The sequence below is a fragment of the Ascaphus truei genome, chromosome 3 (genome assembly GCF_040206685.1).
Source record: "Ascaphus truei isolate aAscTru1 chromosome 3, aAscTru1.hap1, whole genome shotgun sequence".
NCBI classification, from domain to species: Eukaryota; Metazoa; Chordata; class Amphibia; order Anura; family Ascaphidae; genus Ascaphus; species Ascaphus truei.
This window is the reverse complement of record NC_134485.1, coordinates 111,943,454-111,970,510: the sequence shown is the minus strand read 5'-3', so window position 1 is coordinate 111,970,510 and position 27,057 is coordinate 111,943,454. Positions and strand designations below refer to the sequence as shown.

General features: G+C 41.1%; 1 protein-coding gene across 1 annotated transcript in view; it reads right to left on the bottom strand.

The window, feature by feature from the left end:
- The window catches only part of PHEX (phosphate regulating endopeptidase X-linked), a 302,776-nt gene extending 278,549 nt beyond the window's left edge, over positions 1-24,227 (bottom strand). The window contains exons 1-2 of the mRNA XM_075589362.1: positions 23,571-24,227; positions 5,987-6,052 (exon numbers count right to left, since the gene is read on the bottom strand). Coding sequence (XP_075445477.1) covers positions 5,987-6,052; positions 23,571-23,697 — 193 coding nt within the window. The 5' untranslated portion in view covers positions 23,698-24,227. The remainder of the gene's footprint in view (positions 1-5,986; positions 6,053-23,570) is intronic.
- Between the last annotated feature and the right edge of the window lie 2,830 nt (positions 24,228-27,057).

The window sequence follows — 27,057 nt, the reverse complement described above, 5'->3', positions numbered from 1 at the left end:
CGCGAGTCCTGTGTCGGAGATTATGTACCCCAAAAATGACGTCGATGACTGATGGAACTGGCATTTTTCAAGCTTAGCGAACAGTCGATTCTCCCGTAACCTCTGAAGTACTTGTTTGACATGCCGAGTATGTTCCAGGAGATTCTGCGAGAATATCAGGATGTCATCTAGGTAGACCACCACGTGTTGATCCAGCAGATCTCTGAAGACGTCATTAACAAAATCCTGGAAGACAGCTGGCGCATTACAGAGACCAAAAGGCATCACGAGGTACTCATAGTGCCCATCACGCGTGTTGAAGGCCGTCTTCCACTCATCTCCCTTACGAATCCGGACCAGATTGTAGGCTCCACGGAGATCAAGTTTGGAAAAGATAGTGGCGCCTTGTAACCTGTCGAAAAGTTCGGCAATCAAAGGGAGGGGATACCGATTCTTGACAGTCACCTTGTTGAGACCACGGTAATCGATGCAAGGACGAAGTGTGCCGTCCTTTTTCTTTACAAAAAAGAAACCTGCTCCTGCTGGAGAAGAGGACTTACGTATGAAGCCTCTCTGGAGGTTCTCCTGTATATAAAGTTTCATCGCCTTGGTCTCGGGGAGGGAAAGAGGATAGGTACAACCTCTGGGGGGAATCGCGCCAGGAAGAAGTTCAATCGGGCAATCGTAGGCGCGATGGGGTGGTAATTCCTCCGCCTGAATCTTGTCGAAGACATCTCTGAACTCCCATTAGGCGTCCGGAAGAAGGGAATTCTTGGGTTCCGGATGTGTGGCAGCTACTAGGGCATTAGATGAAACCAGACAAGTGTCTTGACACCGATCTCTCCAGGTGAGGGGTTGTGACTGAAGCCAGTCGATCTGGGGATTATGGTGCTGGAGCCATGGAAGACCCAATATCACGTCTACTGCCGGCGTGTGGATGGCATCCAACTGAATTTGTTCGGAATGGTGTCCTGACATCTTAAGACGGAGGGGAATGGTCTGATGAGATATAAATGCGGGTTGCAAAGGCCTACCGTCAATGGCTTCAAGGCCTACGGGCCAATCCTTGGCTACCAGAGGGATCTGGTTTCTCTCCGCAAATGATTGATCAATGAAATTCCCACCAGACCCGGAGTCTAGGAAGGCCCTCGTAAAGATGTCTCCAAAGTCCCCTGATAGAGTTATAGGAAGAAGTATCTTAGATGGTAGTTTGGGAGAGAAAGGAGAGGTTACCATGCCCAGTGTAGTTCTCCCAGTACTCACTGGGGGCTGGCGTTTCCCGACTTGGAAGGACAGGTACTCACCAGGTGTCCACCATTACCGCAGTAGAGGCAAAGACCCGCCCGACGGCGACGTAGTCTTTCCGTTAACGAAAGGCGAGCTCCACCCAACTGCATGGGTTCTTCGGAAGATACGGCGACGGACTCCCCTGGAGCTGTGTGTGAAGAAAAAGTGCATTGGGTACCTTTTAGACGTTTTCCTTTCTCTACTCTTCGCTCCTGAAGCCGCTGGTCCATACGGATACAGAGTGCGATGAGTGCATCCAATGAGGTAGGGCGCTCTAGTGCGGCCAGCTCGTCTTTGAGGGTGTCATTCAAACCCTGCCAAAACACTGCGGCGAGTGCTTCATCATTCCACTTAGTTTCAGCGGAAATGGTTCGAAACTCCAGTGCGTAGCGTGCCACCGAGCGATTACCCTGTAAAACATTGAGGAGAGAAGAAGCGGCCGTTACCCTCCTTCCTGGTGTATCGAACACCTTCCGGAATTCAGTACAAAACCGGTCCAGGCTTGAGGTCAGCTCCGGGCGATGCTCCCATATGGGTGTAGCCCAGGCCAGGGCGTCATCGGTCAGCAGAGAGTAGATATACGCAACCTTGGAACGAGGAGTCGGAAAGTGAGAGGGTAACAGTTCAAATTGGATGGAACACTGCGCCAGAAAGCCACGGCATGCTGAAGGCTCTCCCGAATAGCGATTGGGGGAAGGTAGACGAGGTTCCGGAGAATGAGTCAAAGGTACCGGCGGAGAAAAAAATAGGAGCAGGAGGAGCGGCAGCAACCTCGGGAGAGGACAGAAGGGATTTGAGTTGCTCCGAAATGGTACCCAGGGAATTTTGGAGCATCTCCATACGCTGGTTATTTTGGGAGAGACAGTTCTCTACTTCCTTGAACAGGCCATCGTGTTCGCTCAGGCGTCGATCCACCTCGGCGGAGTCCAGGTCTGTAGGGCTGAGCATAATGTCACGGGAATATAGGAGTGCTCACCACAAACCGGACTGGACCGCGAGGCCGAGGTGGGGATACAGGAAAACCTCCGCCCTACAGCCGCGTGAGCGGGTCCGGTAAGCAGAGTCGTGTAGATAGCCTTGTTCGGGAGAGGAGAGAGTAGAGTGGTAGAGGTACTTGCCAGATCCGGGGTAGGAGAGGTCAGGAGTAGTCGGTGTCCAAAGCCAGGGTCGAGGAGAGGAGAAGGTAGAAGTCCGTTGAGCGAGCCGGGGTTCGAGGGTGCCAGAGATCGGGAGTCCAGGTACAGGTTCAGGGTCTATGACGGAAGACAAAAGCAGACTGCGAAGTAGCTTGTAGCAAGCACAACTAGAGACTGAATATGCTCAGCAATCAGCTCAGGGCTGGAGGCACTATATACTGACAGGAACCAATGAGAACCTCCAGCGGTGATGTCAGAGGTAGGTAGAGCGCTGATAGGTTGAGGCAGGATGCAGAACCGGTGGGAACGGAACAATAACATTGGCGGCAGTAGAGATGGACATAGTAGCGCGCGCGCGCGACGCGCGCGACGGAAGGGGCTGGTTGAGTTCGCCGGACTAAAAGACAGGAGCCGTAGGCGCGCGCGTGGCCTTTCCACGGCGGCGCGCATGGACAGCAGGGGCTGCCGGGAGTTCAGGAGGAAGAGGAGGCCCACGTGACCGGGTGCCGCGCGCCCCGGCAGCCGAGGTAGGAACCGCAGCGGGCAGAGACCTTACAGTTACCTCACAAATCCCCAGTAGGTGAAAAATTATATAGATTAGATCACGGGTGCGCAAAGTTTTTTTGCTGTGCCCCCCCTGTGTGGCGGCCCCAGCACTCGCGCCCCGCTTCTCCAGTGACCCAGCGTCAAATGACGCCAAGGGTCACATGACGTCACGTGACCCTGCAGCATCATTTGACGACGCGTCACATCACGACCCCGCGGCGTCATTTGACGCTGCGTTGCCATGGCGATGTGACCACAAGCCGGCTGAATCCCGGTAAGTTAAGGTTACAGAGGCCTCGCACGGTCCCCGAGCATTTAATTTAAATGCCTCAGGGATGAGCGTGGGGCTTCTGAAACTGCCGCGCCGCCCCAGAAAAATCCCACGCCCCCCAGTTTGCGCACTCCTGGATTAGATAGTCAAAAAAGTATGTAGCGTAGACATATCAGCATATATTTGTTATGCTGTGAATCTGTCTTCACGCTTGGGAGGATTTAAATAAATCTAGCGTAAATCTTCCCAAGCAAGGGAAAGACAGCTTCACAACACAACTATTAAAAAGGGGCCACAGGATTGCTACATGGTTAAAGATAAACCAAGCAGGCCAGTTTTTTTCCCATTGGAGTACGACATTTAAAATTCCAGAATGCTGTATCAAAGCAGTAATGTCAGTCTATTTTTTTTTTTTTTTTTTTACATGATTAGAATCAGTGCTGATGGGTTCTGTAAATAGTAGGGAAAGAAGATGAAAAGGAAATGTCCTCTTTCAGTCTGTCCTGTGAAGACGTAAAAAGATTAACTGAAGCTGAACACTTTGTTTCTTGAGTGCTTTTGTTTAAGAGAAAGTGACAATACCTCACTCTCTGTGGCCAGTGATGTTTGCCCTATGTAGTAAAAAAAAAAAAAAATCACCATATTCAATAAAACTTTTCAGTATAGAATCCATTTCAAAACACACCTTATTTGTAGAAACGTTTCTTGACAAAATATACAGTATAGGATTTGAATATATGACACGATTTGTAACATTCACGCTGACTCTGAAAGCATTGAGTTTGAAACTCTGGAACCAAGTCACTTTATCTTCTTGTGCTTCAGGCACCCAAAAAATGGATTGCAAGCTACAGATGCAGAGGCCGTTATTCGAACAAATCACAGCGCCATTTTCGTGTGTGCTGCTGTACTCCACGAGGCATTAACGCAGTTAATCGCCTCAGGCACACATGTTTATCGCGGTTGTTTTGTTTGAATTTCATGAATTGTGTGCAATTAAATACAATGAAATTAATGATAATGTGTATAGTACTGTGCTACTATGCTATTGTGTCAATTTCAGGTGTTTAAAAGCCAGAACACTAAAATGCCACTTTCTGCACTCGCCTGCACTCGCGTCTTAAGGCGGTACTGTTGAAAGAAATTGCGCGCCATCACATGGGTATTCTGAGGTATACACCGCGTGAAGGGTTTCAATAACGGCCGCTGCATCTGTATGGGACAGGGACTTGAGTCTGCAAAAAAAATACCTATGTACAGTACAGTGCTGCATACACTCAGTGCTGAAAACACTAAGCGCTATACAATAATGTTTTTTTGACTTCAAGGTTTTTATTGGGTTTCATAACAAGTACATTATGCCACATCCCATAGTAAAACAAATTGAAACCCCCCGAGGTTTACCCTTTTCACTCTCACATTCAAGGGTAAAATCACTCAAAAGCAACAAGGGACTTACAACATGCACTCACAAGACTAGACAAACCTGACTCACCAGACCAAAGACTTGACAAAGGAGGGAAAAAACAACAAGGAAGGAAAAGGAGGGGGGTAGGGGGTGGAGGGAGTGGACTGCCACTGTGTTCTTCGTTGGTGGAAGATCTGCTTTCGGTCCGTATTGCACTCTTCTTTGTGACGCCTGTCGACTCCTCTTCTTAATTCTGATTTTGCTAATCGAGGGGATCCTACCTGTCACGTGCCTATGTTATATAATGCTCCACTCCGTCACCAGAGAACGCACTTGTATTTATTATTGCAAAATTGTGCTGGCATCTACCCCGGGGATGTCGGATTGGGTAAGCCAAGGCTCCCATACTTTTAAGAAATTTCGGCCAGAGTCGTTGACCCAGCTAGTCAACTGTTCCATCTGGCAAACTTGCCACAATCTATTTCGGATTTTGAGGATGACTGGTAGATCTTGCTGGATCCACAATGCTGCGATCTCGCACCTAGTGGCCGTGGCCATATGTGCCACCACAGCGCTATACAATAATGTTTTATTATTATTATATCAAACAGAATTGATTAAACAAAACAAAACCAAGGTTTGGATGACCGCAGATATGGTGATATGGTGAGATGGTGTTTCCATGCAATATTGCTCATATTTGTACAGAAATGCCATTCTCACAATTTAATAAAAATGCCCTTTAACCCATAGTTTCTAAGCTGTAACACACCATGGCCCAGATTCCATAAAGATTCTCATAAGACATTGAATAATTAGGTTCCACAAAGGCACCATCACCCTGGTCGTAGCACTTGAAGCCCTCTGGTTTAAGATTTAGGCAAATATTCAAAAAGCGGTCCTATTTCATAGGACACCTCCTGCGCTAGTAGACATCGTTCGACCAAGTGAATGGGTCATATGGTGTCTTCCAGAAGGGCTATGAACTAAGAGGAACATTCCATGTCCTAATTCTCCTCAAACATTAAGTTGCTGGAGGCCATTTTTATTTAAACAATGTGCCAGGACTTTGCATAGAAATATATCCTGAGCCAGGTTCTCCTGGTAGTAAGAACAGAGCAGTCCTGGATCCGTTCTGATGTGTTTTGATTCTCACTGGAAAAACTTTATCCCTTTTCATTTCCAAGCATTTAACTATACACCGATAAATCCCTTTAATCAGAACATTCCGTTTACATTTTCTGCTTGTGTAAGACACGCTGTACTTTTGGACAGACTCTTGTTAAGGACAGAGCTATTGATTTGTGTTAACATTTATTTTTCTTAAGTAAGTGGGCTGTAAAAGCTAGTATGACTTACCTGCTTCAATGCACTCTGGAGTTAAGCAGTACTGCTCCTTCTGTAAGTTAATGAGACCTTTACTGACTGCAAAAAAACAATAAGACATATATTTGTATTAGTTACCAGCTTTGTGACAGTAAGAAATAACAATTCTGTACCATGTACAGTTCAGATACCTGCTTTGAACAGTACATGGAACTTTAAAAACATGGAACAGTCTTACTTTTTATGGCTTTTATTATGAATACTACAGAATTGTCATCCACTTGTGAATACAGCTGTTTTCAATGTTCTGTTTGTCCACAGTTTGTGTGAGATATCAATTTACTTTTTTATTTTAAACACACACACACTAGCATTTTAACTGAGAATCTGACTTCCAATAGATCAACAATGTTAACATCACTCTTATAGAATGATATGGCATCTCACTTGCTGGTTTACTGGAAGTTAGAAGGGCTCCTATTTGCTTTGCTCTCCTCACTACAAAAAATCCAATTGTCATTCAAGGTATTAACAGTGTTGATCAAAAGAAGAATGTGATCAGAAAGACAACCCTCTATAAGCAGCACTCTAATCATATGTGGTATATTGATGGACACAAAGGATGGTCCTGCAGAATTGCTGCGTCAACAAATAAGTACTGTCAGAATCACCGCAGAAATCAAAAACAATAAAATTTTATTATGTCTATATCGACCTTTAAAAACACAGATGCAATATTAAAAATCCCCATATTGTTGTGGCTGATATGAATAGTTGGAGTATTAAGGTAAGTATAATAGGTCAATCTATTTAACTGTTCATATCTTAACATCCAGACACATGAGTATACAATGGAGAAAATCTACAGAGATAGTATAATGTTGTATCTGAAAGCAAAGGTAGTGCCACAAATAACTGCCCATGTCTATGTTGGTTAAAGTATAAATGATAGGTTAATCAACAGACAAAGGAGAAACTCTGTAAAAACCAAATGGTACCTTGAAACCCCTTAGAAAAGGGTGTTTCTAGCCTCTAATTAACTCTCATGCATGTATACTGAGAAAAGGTACAATGCATCTATATCGATATTGTTACAAATGGCATTGTATATGCATAGTATTGTAGCAGAGTATTTTGTAATTTAACAGAGTCTACCTTGTAACCATAAACATGTAGCAGTAGAGCAGTAGTATTCTCATAAATATATAGAATATAAATTCAAACACCTGTTAGGTTGGTGGTGCGTGCTAATCACTGGCAGTATAGACAAATGCTGGTTCCCAAAGGACACAGCCGTGATACACACACTGCACAGATACATATACCACCTCTACTTAGCTCTATTTGTGTATAGCATAGGTGCCATCACCACTGGATGTAATTAATATTGTTAGTGATGTCTCGGCAGTGTAATAATAAAGCCTTCTATGCTATAAACACGTCCATTGGTTGTAGCAATTGACATTTAGTAATACTTTGGATCAAAATGCCGCTACACGATACAAGCCTGCTCATCTGATGTGATCTGGATGCTGCCACTTTGAGTGACGTCACTGCCGTGACGCCCTACGTTCCCTTTCTGATCAAATTCTTCTTTTGATCAACACTGTTAGTGTCATTCAAGGTAACTGGATAGTTTTGTGGTGAAAAAACGATTGTACAGTACAAATTGCTATAGTTAAATGCATTATGAAATGATTACACTTAATTTAAAGCTTTGTTACGTTTCTTGAAGTCACATCAGTAACTTACCATAACTACACCGATACAGTAGCTAAAGCAGGTGTAGTGGTGTTCCCTGGCCCTCCCTCTGTACCTCCACTGCGGGGGGTGATCGCAGGCGCTGTCAGGGATGAGTGGCAGACCTGCTGGCACATTAGGAAGGTGGGGGCTGAGCAGGGAGCGTTCCGCGTCGGCCCGATAGTACAGGGCGCCGCCATGTTGTGTCTCGCACATGCACAGTACCAATGCGCGACAGGAGGCCCTGAGGAAGTTCGCGCATGCGCAGTGAATAGCGTGCGAAGGCTGGCCAATAGAAGAGAGGCTCTAAGCTGGGACTACAATTCCCATGAGCCTCAGCAGGGACACGTGATGCCGGAGAGCGAAAAGGAGAGGAGGATTGTGAGCAGGCAGGAAAGGGAGAGACAACGCTAGCAGTGTGCCCTGGGGAAGCAAGCGGAGAGGTGGTGTGTGTTGCAGGGGGTCAGTGACCCAACTGCATAGGCCAGAGATTTCCCTTAGGCCCCAGTGCAGACCCTGAGTCACCACCAGCTTGTGATACTGCAGGGAACGCCATATATATAGGGACAGCATACCCTTTACTGTACTAGCAGACAGGGACACAGTATTCTTTCTGTGCTGCTGTGCGGTCAGTGGTTTGGGAGCAAGCTGCTGGAGACAAGCAACTACCTGTAGGAGACTACGCTGGATCAGCAGATCCTTTGTGAAGCTCATTTACCGACTGCGGACGCGTTCAGAAGATATTATAAATAAGTGCACCAACACCGGTACCTGCAGGCGCTGATCCCGCCTTGGGGGAGTGTTCTTTGGGGACACTGGGTTGAGTGACCAAGGGACTGGTCCAGTACATTGGACATGGTGTGAGGTACATGCGGTGGTGGGAAACGGGGACATTGCTCCAGTTGAAGTGTGGCAAGGCTACAGGTGTCTGATTGCTAAGTACCAGCCATTCATGCACTGTGATTATATGTGTTATACGTGTGATAAGTGTATATTTAGGTTTTGCATTCACTTGCTAGTAAAAGGTTACAACGTTGTTGCTTATTATCATTATTCTTGTCTAGGGGAATCTTACTTATTGGGGATCCTGGGTAAGTGGAGGCGCTGCCAAGTACATATTGTTACCCCAGGCTCCCAGTTAGCGGAGGCCCAGATCTCGCTGAGCCAGCAGGTATATACAGCATTAGTAGTCTTTCTATAGCAGCAGGAAAGAGGGCTACACAGGATTGTGCTAAAAAGGTGGAATAAAAATCACATGAAATAAAGCATTATGAGAACTTCTCAGTTTTCTACATACTTGTTACAGCTGTACTTTGGAATGTAGTCTAGCTGCCCTCTATTGCCTTCCCTCACTGAAGAGGATGATGTTACAGTATATGAGTGTTACTTTGTGATGCTACTTGGAAGTACAGAGTACCACTAACCGCTAACTAATTTACAACCCCAAAGTACTACTTTTCATTGACATACTTATTGTTCTACTTTCTATTTAAAGAAACAAATTATTTATTTTAGGATGCCTCTACTACTGTCTGCATTGTAAGTATATTTATTGTATAAACCTTTCTCAAATATGTTCAAAATAGCTTTTCCTCACTGATAAATACTTTTAGAATCTTTTCAAGATAGACACAGTACCACTATATTTTTAAGCCATGACAACCAGTGCATGCACAGAGTAATTCAATCACCCCTAGTGATATCTATTAATTAGATATCAGATTTATATTGATTTGGTGGTAAGGTGGTACTTTTTATGCCTGTTAAAATCTCGCCTACTCTCCATTTGGTAACCAACTTACTATCTGTTGGTTTCTTCATGACTCGGTCTTTATGAGACCTGACTGACCCTAGCTGAGGAAATGTACCAGATAAGCAGACTCTTTGGTATGAAGAGCAGTACAGTACAGAAGTGCACTTATGTAATCATTTATAACTCAGCACTGATGGCAAACATGTTAGGCCTCGTCCAGGGTAGCGCTGAGCGGGCACGTACCCTCACGTTGGACACGTTGCAACAATGCACATGGCCTGCGTGAGCGGGCGCACCTGATCGGCGCTCAGCCGCTTGCCGAGCAAGAAAAATTGATTTTGCTGCTCGCAAGCGCGTCACGTGAGCGGTTCACCCAATGAGGGCGAACCAGCTCTGTGACGTCAGGGCCGCGCCCCCAGCCGACCAGGAAAAGCACGGCCGAGCAGGGCGCAGCGCTGGAGCACCAGCGCACTTTTTCCCACCCTGGACGAGGCCTTATGCATTGATCTGCAGAAACTGTGTGTAACTTTGTATAGAGAAAACTTGCTGCTCAGTCCCAAGTGCCTATAAGTAAATATACTGTATGTGTTTAGTAGACTGAGGTACACAGGGATAAATTGGTCAAATCGTAAACTAAATTGTGAAGAAAGAATCCCCACATCAAGATGCCTAGAATATGCACTCAAAGTACATTTTTTTACCACAGAGATATTCTGTAATAATCCCAAGAATATCAATATTCCAAAGAAAGGAGGATATATGTTATATTATAATAATCCTCCTATGTACCACTAAATTAAACACAATAAAGTTTTATTAAATTAATCAATGACGCTGTGTATTATTTACAAATGATTAAAATTCCCCATGTGAGAGACTGCAATTAGATACTATTTGTATCTACATTCTAAATGTTGCAGCAGCAGCACCAGCAGAATGGTTACATTGTGTCAGGTATTTCTGTGATGCCATGAGATAGACAACTGGGTGTTTTGTGGTAAACTTGGTTTAGCCAGCTGACGGTGTTACTGGCAATGCTGAACTGATGCTGCAGGGCTCTTCTATTACAGCTTATTGCACTGTGGATGGTGTGGAGTGGTGGTAACAACAGATGTTAATTTTGCGCATTAATATAGCTAATATAGCTGTAAACACATATCTAAATACTGTGCAACATATGTGTATTGATAACCACAACCAACAATGTTCCTAACTATGTGGGGCTCAAGTTGATCACACAGATTATAACACAGCTGTGTTACAGACAATGTTGAACTAATGCTGCAGGGTCTTTCTATCCTAGCTGATTGCGCTGTGGATGGTGTTGAGTGGTGGTAACATCAGATGTTTAACTTTGAGCAGAATATAGCCAATACAGCTTCTAACATATACCTCAATACTGTGTTAAACATCTTTATTGATGGCTACTAACTACTGTAACAACGTTTGTGACTATGTGGGGTTCAGGCTGACCACATGGGTTAAAAGCACAGCTGATCTCACTATCCATAATATAGGGGTTTACTGCAGCGAGTCTGTGTTTTATCTGAATATCCTATGGAATATGCTGCCTGATTGCACTGGATATTAGGCTTTGTTAACCAGTGTGGCGCTGAGGAATGGTTTGGATGTAGTTGTAGACAAAAGTTCGTTTCTGGACGGATTCCCTCAGAAAAAAAGAGAAAAAACAAGCATACACACTACAATAGTGCATTACCCAGGGACAACTAGGATACATAAGGAAGCAAAATTTAATACATGACTAAAAATTCAATGAGTTACACTAAAAAAGTACTATCTGTGCTTAGAACCAGATGACTTCAGTTTTGCTCCTCTTTGGTGTAAAATTGGAAACCTACTCACCAAAAGTGACTAGGACATAAGCGTTATTGTAATGGTCTTGTCCACAGGTAAACCGCAAGCTGTAGGTGAAGATACGTCTGTAAACGGAAGAGGATCCCCTTCTTTGTTCGGGAGTCTGCTAGCTGCTGCCTGCTTGCTGCTTTCTCCCCGAATTCGGCCGATCCGCTCCTCCTGTGACGTCACCAGCTTGTGCTTCTCAGCTACGGTGTCCCTGTGATGCCAAAAGACCTCCTACGCGTTTCAAAACTCCAAATAGTGGGTTTCTTCCTCATTACAATAACGCTTATGTCCTAGTCACTTTTGGTGAGTAGGTTTCCAATTTTACACCAAAGAGGAGCAAAACTCAAGTCATCTGGTTCTAAGCACAGATAGTACTTTTTTAGTGTAACTCATTGCATTTTTAGTGTATTCATTGCATTTTATTGTATTTTTACATGTATTAAATTTTGCTTCCTTATATATCCTAGTTGTCCCTGGGTAATGCACTATTGTAGTGTGTATGCTTGTTTTTTCTCTTTTTTCTGAGGGAATCCGTCCAGAAAGGAACTTTTGTCTACAACTACATCCAAACCATTCCTCAGCGCCACAGGAGGTGACTTTCCCCCACAAATACCAAATCTGGGAAGGAGATTCCAGATTCACTTCTTTGGGCAGCTCCAGGACTACCTTCGAACTTTATATCACAGGTTTTTTGTATATTAGTATATTAGTGTTTGCATGAGAGCTTTTTGTACACCTTCATTTTCACCAGGTTTTGTTAACCAGTGTGAGCATGCAAACAATATATATGACACCAGTTACTGTTTAGTAATAAATTTAGGTGGTTATGTATAAGGACTGAATTGATCTATATTGGATTCTAGCCTGTTACCTGCTCGGAGAAACAGCTGATTAATTTAAGCAACACCTGGTTGTCTGTGTTATCATGTTAATATTGCTATATGAGGATATATGTTCTAGAGCCTTGCAGAGCAATCTCCCTACATTATATTATGTCTATTGCTGGGAACAGACACACTCTTGCTGCATTTTCATGTGGAGATAGTCACTTTGCATAGCAGACAATACAGTATATCTGCGCTGATACACAAAGACCAGGCATCTTTGCTATACAAGCATAAGGATTTAATGCTGTTACGATTTAATTGGCTAACAATTTGCAATGTTAATAAAATATATATTTAATCACTATCTAAGAGGAGTTATTTAGTGATACAATATCTAACTTATAGCTAACTCAATATGAGTAATATCTATCCTACTATATGCAAAGTGTTCCTATTTTTTCGGTTATTAGTTTTGATCATAATCTATTGGAAGATATAATTATATACAATTGGTATTTAGTATCTAATTACAGTCTCTCACATGGGGAATTTTAATCACTTGTAAAAAATACACAGCGTCATTGATTTATTTAATAAAACTTTATTGTGTTTAATTTAGTGGTACATAGGAGGATTATTATAATATAACATACATCCTCTTTCTTTGGAATATTGATATTCTTGGGATTATTATATCTCTGTGGTAAAAGAATGTACTTTGAGTGCACATTCTGGGCATCTTGATGTGGGATTCTTTCTTCACAATATATTTTATGATAGAAACTGTGTGTAGCCAGGTCTTCCGGTTTCCCCCTTACCTCCGCTGAGGGTTGGAAAGCTGCATGGTCAGCCACGTCGCCGGGGGCTCCCGGAGGTATCCGAAGAGGGTGCCGCCATTGTGCAGAGAGGTTCGCGCGGTGGGTGCAAGAGTTGCGGCAGACCCCTCCAGACAGTTGCTCGTGCGCAGTATGCAGCGGGCAAAGCAGGGCCAATCAGGTAAAGGCTCTGAGATGGGGCTACAGATCCCATGACCTTAGCGATGAGCCATTTGACCATGCCAGCCAATAGGGCTTAAGGGTTGTCTGCAGAAGGGAAGTAGAAAGCTTACGAGGGACCATGTTAGTCAGTGGGTTCCAGGAAGGGGACAGAGGGGTCTGTGCAGAGAGGCAAGTAGCCTCTGCACTAGGACAGAGAAACCCCTAGTCCCCAGATAAGACCTGAGACACTATTAGCTCATGGCTGCTTCAGGGAAATGCCCCAGGCTAGGGAACCGATCCCATTAGCACCATAGTAAGAGTGAGGGACACAGCGGACGAGGAGTGGTCTGAGACCAGGCCTAACACACAAGAGAAAGTGACATTATCTGGGTGGGATCACCCTGGAGGGACGTCGCGGAGGAAGTCGTGGTCGGCGGATCCTTTTCCAAGTGTTTGCGGCCCGGGTGCTGGATCACCCGGCAGGTACTGTTACTAAAGTGCACCAACATACCGGTTCAATACAGGTGCTGATCACGCCTATAGGGGTAGGTTCTTTGGGGACGCTATAGGGATACGTGACTAAGGGACTTAACCTATATTCTGGACACTGTGTTGGGAAATAAGGTGTGGGGTGAAGGCCCTGCGAGGCGACCGGGTAGTTAGACTACTAGGGGTACATAGTGGCACTGTTACTACTGTTATGGCTCTGGGTTGCACATACAGTAAACCGTTATATTGTGAGTATATTCCAGTAAAGACCCTTCTGTTTTATATTACGAGTGTGTCATTGTGATTGTGTTCTGTGAGGGGCTCCTCCCACTCTGTTGGGATCCCTCACAGGTGGAGGCGCTGCACCAGATTTGTAAGTGATTCACCCCAGGCTCCCAGTGGTGGAGGCTTAGGCTCCTGTGAGCCAACAGGTACAAGGGCAGCACAGGTAGTCGCTGTGTTTCAGGGGGAAACAGGGCTACATGTGTAAGAGTGATTCACGCAGTACAAGACAGCAACTCCAAGTAATTAACTACATAGCTAGCTTGATAATCATTTAATTTATTATACAGTGTTACTTTTGGGTCACTGTATTCCATCCTACATTGGGCTGCATACAATGTGTGCTCTTCTAAAACAAATATAACTCAATAAAATATTCTAGTTACACATTAGGGTCCCTTTCAAGATCCATTATTCATAGTAAGGATAAGTAGAGAAAATGCTATTGTAGGTTATTTACATATTTGCTTTTTAATAATTGTAATTTTTTGTATGGGGCCATCTTGAAAATATTGAACGCGTAATGAGCTTATGAGATCTCAAAAGTCTTCCCACATTGGTCTATTATGAGATAGAAGCATGTAGTTATACATGGTTACTATTATTTGTTACTGATAGGAATTATGACACACTTAAACTCAAGCTGTCCATCTGCATGTCACACAAATCTAAATATTAAATGCCTAATGTAATCAGGCACTATCAATAATATACACTGGCGACACACTTTATTCGAGCTCGGCTAGTCCCACGAATTCGGGTATACCCGGGTGTATTGAGGTTTGTGACTGTTTTCTGCCCGAGTGCATTGAGGTATTTTCCAGGCAGGGATTGAAGCATTTTATTCCCGCTGGCTGCAATACTGCACAGTATATATATATATACTGCATTACAATTCATGAATTTATGCCATCTGGTAGACACGCGAAGCATTGCAGCCTATTAAATCCTAATCATTATCATTTAACAGATCAGCCGCCCGTCAGCCAGGCATGAACCCAGGCTGGGAAGGCAAACGCAACGGGGCTTGTCAGAGGTGAGGAGCGGCGCATTCCAGGTATCTGCCAGGTACATACTGGGTATTTGCTCGAATAAAGTGTGTCGGTGCAGTATTTATGAGGCCTTAGTGAAGTAGCAAGAAAAGATGAAGACCTCATTGAACTCAAACATGCACACCGATTATAGTACAGAGGTACAGAAAAGGGAAGATTCAAGGGTGTAGGCTTCATAATTAACAAAAAAAAATGAAAAACAATAAAGTGGAGTGTCATGATAATATCATGAGATATTATGTATTTTAATCAGCCTGGTGCTTCAGGGCTTAATGTGGTAACAGTTTGAGTTTACAAATACAAAATATTGTTTTTTTGTCGTGATCACCTGAATCTATTGATGTGACTCACATGTGTCTAAGTATTAGAGAAGGGAAGTTATGAGTGCATTATATATTGAGGCAAAACCTTAAACGTCATTTGTTAGGGTTTTTATTTACTCTGTCATAAAACCGTCAGCCTAGCAGCTTATTTACGACAGCAGTGGATTTATGTTGTTTCAATGGGGACAAATTACTACATAAGACTTGGCAGGGGATTATAAAAATCAGATTTCAACAGAGGTGTGTTTTGGACCAAACACGTGATTTATCTTATTTCAACAGCAGTGACCTCTCTGGAGGAAAACCTATGACATATGGTAACGTAATGTTTAGGGATTTCTGTTTTATCCTGTTATTTTAATAAACTGTCCTGCGTTAACTGTAATTATATGTTCTACTAATTATCTTTTTTTTAAATCTGGATCACTGTGTTTTTATATATAATAAACAATTCTTTAAAAAGGGATGCTTTGGGGCTCTGAATGAACTGTTGCACGCTCTGGAAAGAGTATTTAAATTTTTGGACACATTTTGCTTCAACAGATTTTTGTGTGTTAAGTGCATAGTTTTTTCTGTTATAAACTGGGACCTGAGACCCTGACAGATACATTCATTTTGCTATTCTTGCATAATTCTTGGGTGGTGGGAGCGTAGAGATATGATTGCAATTGAGTAAGAGGTTAATATTAACTAATTGAAAGTACCTTGCGCAGGAGAAAGGTGAGTTGGCTAGAGTAGTCATGTGTATTAACCCTGGTTGCATATCTGTCATGTATTCACTTGTGTGCTGTTCCTGATAGAAAGTATACGGGGACGGATTGAGGGGAGATATTGTTCATTTGATGGACCCTTGCGAAGGTTAAAAGTATGCCAGCTTGCGAGATGTGTATTAACCCGTGTCCCGTATGCAGATCACATGCTCACATGTGTGCTGTATGTGACATGGAGTATGAAAGTTCATAGAAAAGAGCAGCCACAATCATCATTCAATTGACAAAGAGATATAAGCTTCAAATTATCCAAATATATTACCCAAGATTAAGTCACACAAACAGTGAAGTGGAAGATTTTTAACATTGAATCAACCAACATAACAACAAGGGAAATTGTCACCTTAAGATCATTATGGGAGATTTCAATGCAAAGATTGGTGCAGTCAGAAAGACGAAGCATCATTGGATAAGAATGGTTACAGCAATAGGAATTAATGTAAAGACTAATTGATAGAATTTGCAGAATGTGAAAGGTTCTATATCTTGAATTTATTCTTTAAGAAAAACTCAACTAAAATTGGATATTAAATTCACCCAATTGAATCAAGAATAAAGTTGACTATATAATAGATAACAAGATACATGTGATTGAAGACTACACAGTCATTAGCTGTTTTGATACAAGAAGGGATCACCAATTGGCTCACTGCAAATTACATCTAAATGTAAAGATAAGAATAAGAAAACTGATTAAAAAGAAGATAAAAACAATCAACATCAAGACCTTCAAGAATAACCGTAGGGAATTCCAACTAGAACTGAAAAAACACTTCAGCATGCTTGAAATGCATGGAGTTACTTTGACAAACAATTATGAAAATTGTATGAAAATTATAACTGAAAACGCAGAGAAAACTGAAGGAATCACTAATGAAAGCAGAATAGAAAATAGCAAATGAAACAAAGCAATTATTGAAGAGACGACAAAAAGCATAAAGCAGTCTTAAGATGCAAGAAGAACAATGAAATAAACATACCTGTCCAGGATGATCGGCAACCATATAACTGAGAACATAAGAACATTTAACTGTGATATGTTAAAGAAGAGTAAAGAAGGTAACTGAGATGAGAGGGGCAGTGTGGAACAGTGCAAATAAAGGTTAAGCCTACTTGCTGAGCCCTACTGGTCAAGATGTCAACCCAACTAAAGGGTTAACGGACCACTCCAGGGTTGGAAGATGACTGACTTCCAACCCTGATGTGTAATCCAAAAGTTATGTATCACTGACACTATGAATTCACTGTTTGTTATGTTACTGTGTGTCTCATTGTGTGCCTGGGCTAGGAACAATGGCTAGTATAAGGCACACTGATTCAGAGGGCTAGCCTTTGTGTGGGGCCAGGTGCAGTGCTTATGAACAATGGTGAGGTGGGGAAGGGTGAGCCTTTGCTGATGGGGGAGTACATACTCCAAAAACAGAGTACTGTTCTCTCCCCAGCAGCTAGCCATCTACCCCTGTGAGAGATAGGAGCTGAAATCAGGAACCGGGGCTTGGCTCATAGCTCTGTCGGCTCAGTTCCCATTGGTCAGTTTCAATTTTCCATGCTCCCACTGCCCTGATTGGTTTTCTCCTGATGCACCCATCACTGCTGATTGGCTCAGCGGATGAAGGGTCTACACTGATTGGTCGGCAATCATGTGTCTAAATGGAGGCTTGAAAACTATAAAAGTCAACGCCGATCAAGGCTCCAACGTAATTCATGGTTGGTCTCAGTGACTAGAGACTAATGGTAGCGTAAACTGTGTGACCAGAGCTGGTTATCACAGGGTACCAGTGTAACAGGAACAAATGGATCAAGGCGGCATCTAGGGTAAGTTAATCTGCACCTAGTGAATTAGGAGTCCCCTGTATTCCTTTTTCTTGGTGAATTATTGCCCTGTTTTGTACTGTGTTGCTCCCTGTTAGCTCCTGCCAAAATAAACCTTAGTTTAACTTTTGTATTCTACCTGGTGATTATAATCCTAAAATAGTCTGGTCAGATCCCCTATTGTTACAATAACAAATATTTAGAGAAGATGAATCCTAACATCAATAGTGGGGATCTACTTGTAGGTCTAGTACAGAATAAAATTCAGGAATACCTAATGGATAACAAAAATATTAGTAACATTAAGCATGAATTTATGAAGACTACAGTAGATTGTGCCAAACTAATCTTATTAGTTTCTTTGAGGAGCTAGGTCGAAATTTAGACCAGGGTAATGCAGTTGATGTGGTCTACTTTGATTTTGCAAAGGCTTTTGATATGGTTCCACAGAAGAGGTTAGTGTACAAAAAAAGCAAATTGGACAACAGGTTTGTCATAAATTGAACCTTTTCAAGTTGTGGTAACGTTGTGAGTAGAGTACTGTACCTTTAGTATCAGTACTGGGACCCATGCTTTTTAACTTATTTATTAATGACCTCGAGGTCATTAATACCTTAATTAATTGAAGTCTTCATCTTTAGTGATGACACTAAATTGTGTGAGGTAATAAAATCAGAGCAGGATGTAATTTCTCTCCAGAAGGACTTGATTAGACTGGAAACTTGGGCAGGTAAATGGCAGTTGAGGTTTAATACAGATAAACGTAAGGTTATGCATTTGCGAAACAAGAATAAACAGGCGATTTACAAATTAAATGGGTGAAAATTAGCTGAATACATGATGGAAATGGATTTAGGAGTGCTTGTAGACAGTAGGCTTAGCAATAATGTCCAATGTCATGCAGTAGCCTCAAAGGCAAATACTATCTTATCTTGCATTATACGGGGAAGTAAACATAATTATGCCTCTCTATAAAGTATTAGTAAGACCACATCTTGAATATAGAGTACAGTTCTAGGCTCCACTCCATAAAAATGGCATTAGAGAACAAGAAAAAGTACAAGGAAGAGCCAACAAATGAATAAAGGGGATGGAAAATATGACTTATGAGGAGAGGCTGGCAAAATTAGATTTGTTTAAATAAAAAAGAGACATCCAAGGGGGGATATGATAACTTTATACAAATATGTTTGGGGACCATACAAGGAGCTTTCAAAAGAACTAATCATCCCAAGGGCAATACAAAGGACTCGGGGTCATCCTGTAAGGTTAGAGAAAAGGAGATTTCATCAGCAACAAAGGAAAGAGTTATGTACAGTACAGTAAGGGCAGTTAAATGTGGAGTTAATTACCCATGAAAACTGTGATGGATAGATATCTTCAAAAAAAAGTTGGATAACTTTTAGAAAGGAACGGTACATAGGGATATACCAACTAAGTAAACATGGGAAGGATGTTGATCCAAGGAGGCAGCATTGGATGAGGTTTCATTTACTTTTTTCTGTCTACCCTCCTCTATATCAAAATACTGTAAATACAAATATAGGATAAAATAGCCGTCATCTAAATTTTGCATAGGTGGAACTTGAAGTTACTCTGTAACTATGTAACTACTATATCATGATAGATCAACAACAAAGTGCACTTATCATAAAGAAAGTTGAGGACGTCTAAAGAAGAATTGTATGAAGGACATAATCAAGACGATGAAGAGTGAGAAGAAACCCTTACTGTTGTACCATGCATAATTCTTTTTCAAAGCATCAAAGGCGATACAACTTCATTAAGAATGGGAAGACCTCGGTGAAGGTGGAATGATTGCTAACATCTTGAAGAAAGCAGGGGAAGAAGTACAAAAAATACTTGCACAGTGTACATGTTGCATGAAAAACAGGAAAATTCCAGAATAGTGAAACAATGCCATACAGTAGTTACAATCCATCATCCATAAAATGGTGACAAATACCTAAAGAACTACAGACCAATCAGTCTACTTCCAATCACAAGATTTAATCAGCTGCAGCAAACCTTGTATTTTACCGAGAACAAGCAAGATTTTACCGTTGAATACAATACAACGGATCCAAGTTGAATAAGAAGTAATTTCTCAAAGTAATTAATATCATCTACCTCTCAGCTTAGAATTAATTCATTACAAAAAAAGCATTGGAGAGAGAGACTATTTTACTAGAGCACTAAGTGATTTATATACCTGTACACAAAAAGTAACAAACCTAAGATGCCTGTGAAATAAGCTAATTTAAGTCATTTGAATATACTTTGCACATCCAAATCGGCATATTTCTCAGGTATCTGAGGTGTGTTAATTTTTTTGCACAGGTATCTCCACATGAATTTTATAAAGGTGTGGTTTGGAAGGTATATAAGTCACTTTGTACTCTATTAAAATAGTCTCCCTCTTTCGAAACCTATATTTCAGGGTCTGGATTGGAGTTATGCAACCTTTAGGTGAAACCCTAACGTTGGGTTAAATCTCTGCATGTACTATAACAGACCTCTGGTGATAAACGTTTATAGGTGGAATGCCTCTTTTACATATCATTAGCTACTAACAATCATTATACTTCATGCAAGGTCCTTTCTGGACAAAAACAGCGTTATGAAGCTTTAAAGATACGCTAGCATTTAACAAGGAGTTCAATTAGGGTAACGCCTCTTTAAATCAATAAGGGACCCCTGTGGTTCTAGGCCTAAATAATAAAGAAAAAGGAATCAAACTGTACATACTAATTTATAGGCAAATTAGTATGCCCCAATGAGCTTAATGCTTGAGACACAGGAGATAAACTGACTTACAGTAACCAGGGCTATTTGTGTATAGAAACAAAATGTATTCCAACACCTTCTGAGTTCTGACAGCTTTTTTCTTACTAACTGAGTGGTTAAATTTTTTGTTCCAACATGTATTTATGCAAAGCTGAACTAATTATTTTCTTTAAGATGTTAATACTTGAGTTAGCAAAATATCACTGGTCTTACTATTTTATTTGAGCTCAATGGCTCATCTTCAATATGATGTGGTCATCTTCCCCTAACCCTGGAAGCTGTTATCTCAATTGTAAAGAATAGAGCTGAAATCTTCCCAAGCAAGGGTAAGATGCCCAACGATGAAGCCAACGTGGTGAAACGTACGTCGGGTACATCTGACGTCACTTCCTATGGGACGTCGGCTCATCGGAGAGGCGTGGGCATGTGAATGTCAGAGCATTTTTGAGACTTCAGCCGTGGGCAGCAAGAGCGCTCTGACAGTAAATAAATATATGTATACTATTTAACTTTTGCGATTTGGCCAATTACAAATACTAAGTAACAAATATTACTAGTGATGCCTCACTATAGTCGCTGAGCTATTTACCATAGTAGACGCTTCTGTGCTTTTTCACTTAGTGCTACTTGGTGTATTACCCACCTAAACAGTAAAGGAATACCTGTTTAGTGGTGAGAGGTTTTAACATTAGTTACCTGCTCACTATTTTGGGTCACCAGTTGCACTAATGGGGACAAGGTTCCAGCATCTCTAGCACTGTATCATTTCAGTACATAGTAAATGTAATTAATTTGTTACTAATTAGTAACTACATTTGTCGTTACTGGGCTTTGTTCTGTACATTATAACTTGAAAAGATAGTTTCTATGCTAAGCATTTGCTGCGGGTGTTACTACAGGCATACCCCGCATTAACGTACGCAATGGGACCGGAGCATGTATGTAAAGCGAAAATGTACTTAAAGTGAAGCACTCCCTTTTCCCACTTATCGATGCATGTACTGTACTGCAATCGTTATATACGTGCATAACTGATGTAAATAACGCATGTGTAACAGGCTCCATAGTCTCCCCGCTTGCGCACAGCTTCGGTACAGATAGGGAGCCGGTATTGCTATTCAGGACGTGCTGACAGGCGCATGCGTGAGCTGCCGTTTGCCTATTGGGCGATATGTACTTACTCGCGAGTGTTCTTAAAGTGAGTGTACTTAAAGCGGGGTATGCCTGTACATTATCTATTAAGAAAGACTGACACTACAAATTAGCCTAAGCAATAGCGTGTACACGCCCATACGCCGCTCTCCATTTTAATTTATATTACTTTATTTGTCTTTCGTTGTCATTCACTCCCGAACACATATTTTTTAATTATACTATTAAAGTTTATTGTATACACTTGAGGGTGTTCCTTAGTGCTGCACAAATGGATCCTTTCTCTCTTAGTAAATACATTACCTTTTCCCCGCGAGCACCACCCACCCTGTTGTTTGGGACTTGAATAATCATTTACTAATCTGCCCTCTGGGACGTTTGAGCAGGGTTATTCCATGCCCTAAAAAGTGTACCTCGGTTCTCGTTAAGTAACGAGAACTATCAATAGCAATACTTATGTGTCTGCTGTGTACATACAAGGGCAAAAGTGGTGTAACTATGGGGCAAACTATCCCATTGGTAGCAGTGAGCAGAATTGCACCACTTTTGGCTTGATACACATATCCCTATATGTATAAAGCAGACACGTAAGTATTGTTGGTAATAGTTCTCTTGTTAAGCTAAACTCTCTCTTTTATGTTGAACCAAGAAATATAACATAGAACATAATTAATAATATGCTTTGACTATTGACTGTATTACGCAGTGGGCGTGTTTTGGTATAGAACATGAATATATCCAAAATTAAGCAGGAGCACTCCTGTTAATATAATGAAAAGTAGCATATGTGTTTGGTAAGCTTATGTTTTGCTTTCCCTATTAGGTTTAGCTTCCTTTCTGCAACATGGATAGGGATATAATGCACATAGAGATTAGTGTCAATATGGTCTCACTCATACAGAAGCGATTATTAGCTTCTGTGATAACATTATTAGCTACAGTATCTCTACTGTACAGTATGACTACATTATTTAGCAAATGGTCCCATGTAACTGCAATATACTGTACAAATGACATGCAATTAAGACTGAGTTTTTGTTCTTGCAACCAATTGGTTTGTTGAGAGACTATTTTTAATGTTGGCTCTAGAAATTCAGTCATAGTGGAATTACTATTTTATATATTTTACATTTTTATTGTTTTTATGTTACAGTATATGTACCATGTTTTTTTTTTAAATTATTATTATCCTTGCATTTTAGTTACTGTAATTCATCTCGCTTTTTAGTATAGTGAAATATATATATAACTTAGATAGCAAAAAATGTGCATTACTATGGAATTACCTATACACTGAAAATGAATGTAAGAGGTAATATACTGTGGGACATATGCTAAATTGATTATTATATGATTCATGTCCTTGGTGCATTCAGCAACCCATGCTATGCATTAAAAATGGCACTAATGCAGTCACTGTTTGAATGGAAAATATGATAGGGTAAAGATAGTAATAATAACGGGATGTTTTGTGTAACTCTATTACAGTATATAGTACACATCATTGTTACGACATGTTTTAAATAGTTAGGAAATAGCATTGTCCATGCCAGTTTAAAAAAATAAAACAATTCATATATATTCATATATATATATATATATATATATATATATTATACACACACACACACACACACTTCTTATGCTTGATAATGCATGCATCTAAAAGTTCTGCAGTAAACTTTCTTATGATGAAGTTTTTTATACCTCTCAATGCATTAAATCAACAGCAGTACAAAATAGGTACACCGAGGACAAAAAAAAATATTAACATATAGGTTGCAACTTACCTAGTAAAAGCAGAATAGCAAGTACCCCTGTAACACAAATGAAGATGACAAGTGCTATTTTAGTTGCTGTGTTGGCAAAGCGATTGCTGCCTGATTTTGAATTCCCCATCACTTCTGCTTCCATCATTCTGAGAGAAAAGAAATGCCTGAAGACAAATTGTGATTTACTTCTTTCTGCTGTTTCTCCAGAGCTCTTTTTTCCCCCTCACATAACCATGTTGTACATGAGCTCTCTTTCGTATGTCTCCCCTATACACATCTTTATAAGTTTATTACTGTCACCAGACTTTCCTGGCCTCTCCTCCTTCCAAGAGGGGGGTGGAAACAGGCACAATTTTAAAACACTACTTTTTTTCAGCCCTCCTCCAGTAGAACAAAAAAAAGCTGCTCACCGGCTGGGGCTTGGCAAGACAAATGGTGTCTACTTCATATATAGCTTTTCCTCTCTGCAAAGTATGTTATAGAAACAGTGTCTTGACAGACAACTGTGTCAGAGATTCATATCATCCACATGTTGCTGGGTCAATGGTTTAACCATCCAAACATAGAGAAAGAATGTCTGAGCTGCAGTGCTCACATCTACCGTAGTATTTTAACAGTGTGTTGAATCAGAGTTAATAAATTCCAGTCTCAGTACATTTTGATCCTAAGAAACTTTCTTATCTTGCTCAGCTTCCAGGATTTTACTTTGCCAGAAATGACATGGTCTATCAATGCACTCCTGCCTTTTATAGTTTTGTAAGAGGTTTTGGAATATCTTGTAATATTTTATTTTGGGAAATTTGTTAGAGAATGTGCCAAACCTTTAAAGTCCATTTCCGTACAGGCAGTGTAAACAAAGTGACTATTAAGGTAACCTTTATAACATATTGTTGTTTTGATTCTTTTGGGGCTAAACATGCACTTTGAGTGTTAGCTATGCATTTCCGCTGAAAGTATGCATTTGTATATCCTATTTACATTAGCCAGTAGTATTCTGCTGTGGTGTTTTAGTTTTAATCCACAAAACCACAAAAAGCTTATAACAGAAACACTGCCTGGCAATTTAAATCCCACCTCATCACTGAGGTTCTTTCAGTGTGGGGAGGCCAAAGTTACTATATATTCAGAAACCCGCAGAGAGTCCTGTAGTGTTGTGTAATTGAGACCACATGTTTTCCTTTCTCAACACAGAAAAAGCAGAACCTCTAATTAAAGAACTAAATATAATGATTACAGTAAATCAAATTGCTATGTTCTATCCCTACACTTAACCTTCACTTCTCAACCTGAAAATCCTTCTAGACAAATGTGCATAAGGAATGTACTGTATATGAAAGGTACCAACAGTTTAAAGTAGAGTGAGCTGCTGTTTTTATAAATGACATCTAAATATGGAATGAATACTGAATACTCTATCTGGCAAAACCCATCCACAATAATTGTAAGAAATTCCAGCATGCTCCACCAATGTTATATACTGTATGTGATAAAAATTATTCCATGTATTGACATAAAGAGCTATACTTTTAAATGATCTTTGTTATTTATGAAGTCCCCTTTGGGACTACTATTTCAGTTTTGGGTTAACGGCTTTAGTGGGTTAACTGTATTGGCTCATTCAGGTCACTTAATGGGTTAATGGTGTGGGCTGATTCAAGTTACTCCCCTCCCCATCATGTGATGTAGGATTGCCACTCGCCTGTATGTTTTTTGACCAGTGATGTCACCATAGAGAGATAGAAGGGTATTTATAGCTCCACCCAATGTTCTAGAAGCATGTTTCTCTGAGTTCTGCAGAGAGCTTCATCGTGAGTCCTGTAAATTTGTGTAAGTGTAAGTCTTATTAATTGGTTCCTGTCCCTGTTTATTGTTTTCAGTTAAGGAACATGCCCTATTTAGTTAGCATCTATAGTAATGGCCCAAGAATGTTCTCATGCGGGAAAAGTGCTCAGCAGGAGTTCTCAGAGTATTAGCACCGGAGCTACTGGAAAGTCCTTAGAAAACTCTAGATCCGAAATCTATGGTCAAAGAATCCTGTACACAGTAGCAGGATAATGATCCCAGAGAGTAGTGGGTCCACCTGAGATAGGGCATTATCGCTATGCAGGAAATTGCCAATCTAGTCAATACTAAGGGGAAAAAAGCATAAGAACTTCCCCATCATAGGAGTGAGATCTACCAGTGGAAGAAACACAGAGTAACTTTATGACTTGCCACCAGTTAATATGTCTAACGTGAAGTATGTCTTTGTACGGCAAGCCTTATCAACAGATGTGAATGTCACGGTTGACCAAGCTTATTAACACTATAATTGATTGAGAAAAGCAGAGAGATAAAATAAATTGCATTTATTCACATAAAGAACGTACCCAACTATGTTACACAAATTACAGGAAAAATACACACTTACTTTGGAAACTGGGATAACAAAACTAATCTTTCTTAGTTGCAAACACACAGCAAAATAATCCAGGCCACTTTTCATTCATGTGGCCTCTTGCTGTTGGATTCTAGTCACTTATCCTCTGAGAAATTTAGATGATTTACTCAGAGCTGGAACTCCTCAAATGGGACTGAATCTCAGGTGAATCACACAAGATGGAACTGATGAATCACATTTACATGATAGAACTGATGGAACTCTTTGATGGAAATGATGGAACTAACTGACTGACTGCACCAACTTTTAAAAACTCCAAATGTCCTATTTCCATAATGTACAGCCAATCTCTGGCATGGTAATCAATTTCTCCACCTGTCGTCAGGTTCTTCCAGTCCTGCAATAACTGGCACACAGCCTCAGTATCGAAACTGAGCATGTGCAACAAAAATGTCATCTTCCCCCACCTGTCACCTGGCTTCAGAGTAGTGAGAGAACATGTGCCCGAACCACCATTTTGCCCACTCACTATTCGTTACCCACACCCCCCTGGTTCAAATGCCACTGTCTGGCCTTGGCCACATGGCTTCTTTGATCTGAGGATACGGGCCTCAATTAGCACGGAAGGGCTAACAAATGATTCACACCTCTAGGATCTCTGAGACTTTCAAGTCCTGGCTGTCTCTGAGACGCATAGGCACCGAGCTTCGTAGCCATGACTTCGAAATCCCATTTCATTCACAGGACATCAACATATATACAATTAAACTATACCTATGTAATATAATATATTGTGGCCTGTCTTATGTGTGGTAAAATATACACATTCTGCTGCTACAATGTGCTACAGTTTTTTGATGCATGAAATAGAGTGTAACCTAAACGGTTCCCCTTACACTCGCCTCTCTTATACACAGTAACTGGATCTTTAAACCTATTTCTTTACCCACCAATAAACTCTCAGCTTTAATCACCTAGCTGGCGTTATTCCCTGAACCCCTAAACTAGGTTCAGTATACCTGGGCATGTATATTTATTTATTTATAAAATATTTTACCAGGAAGTAATACAGTGAGAGTTACCTCTCGTTTTCAAGTATGTCCTGGGCACAGAGTTAAGACAAAT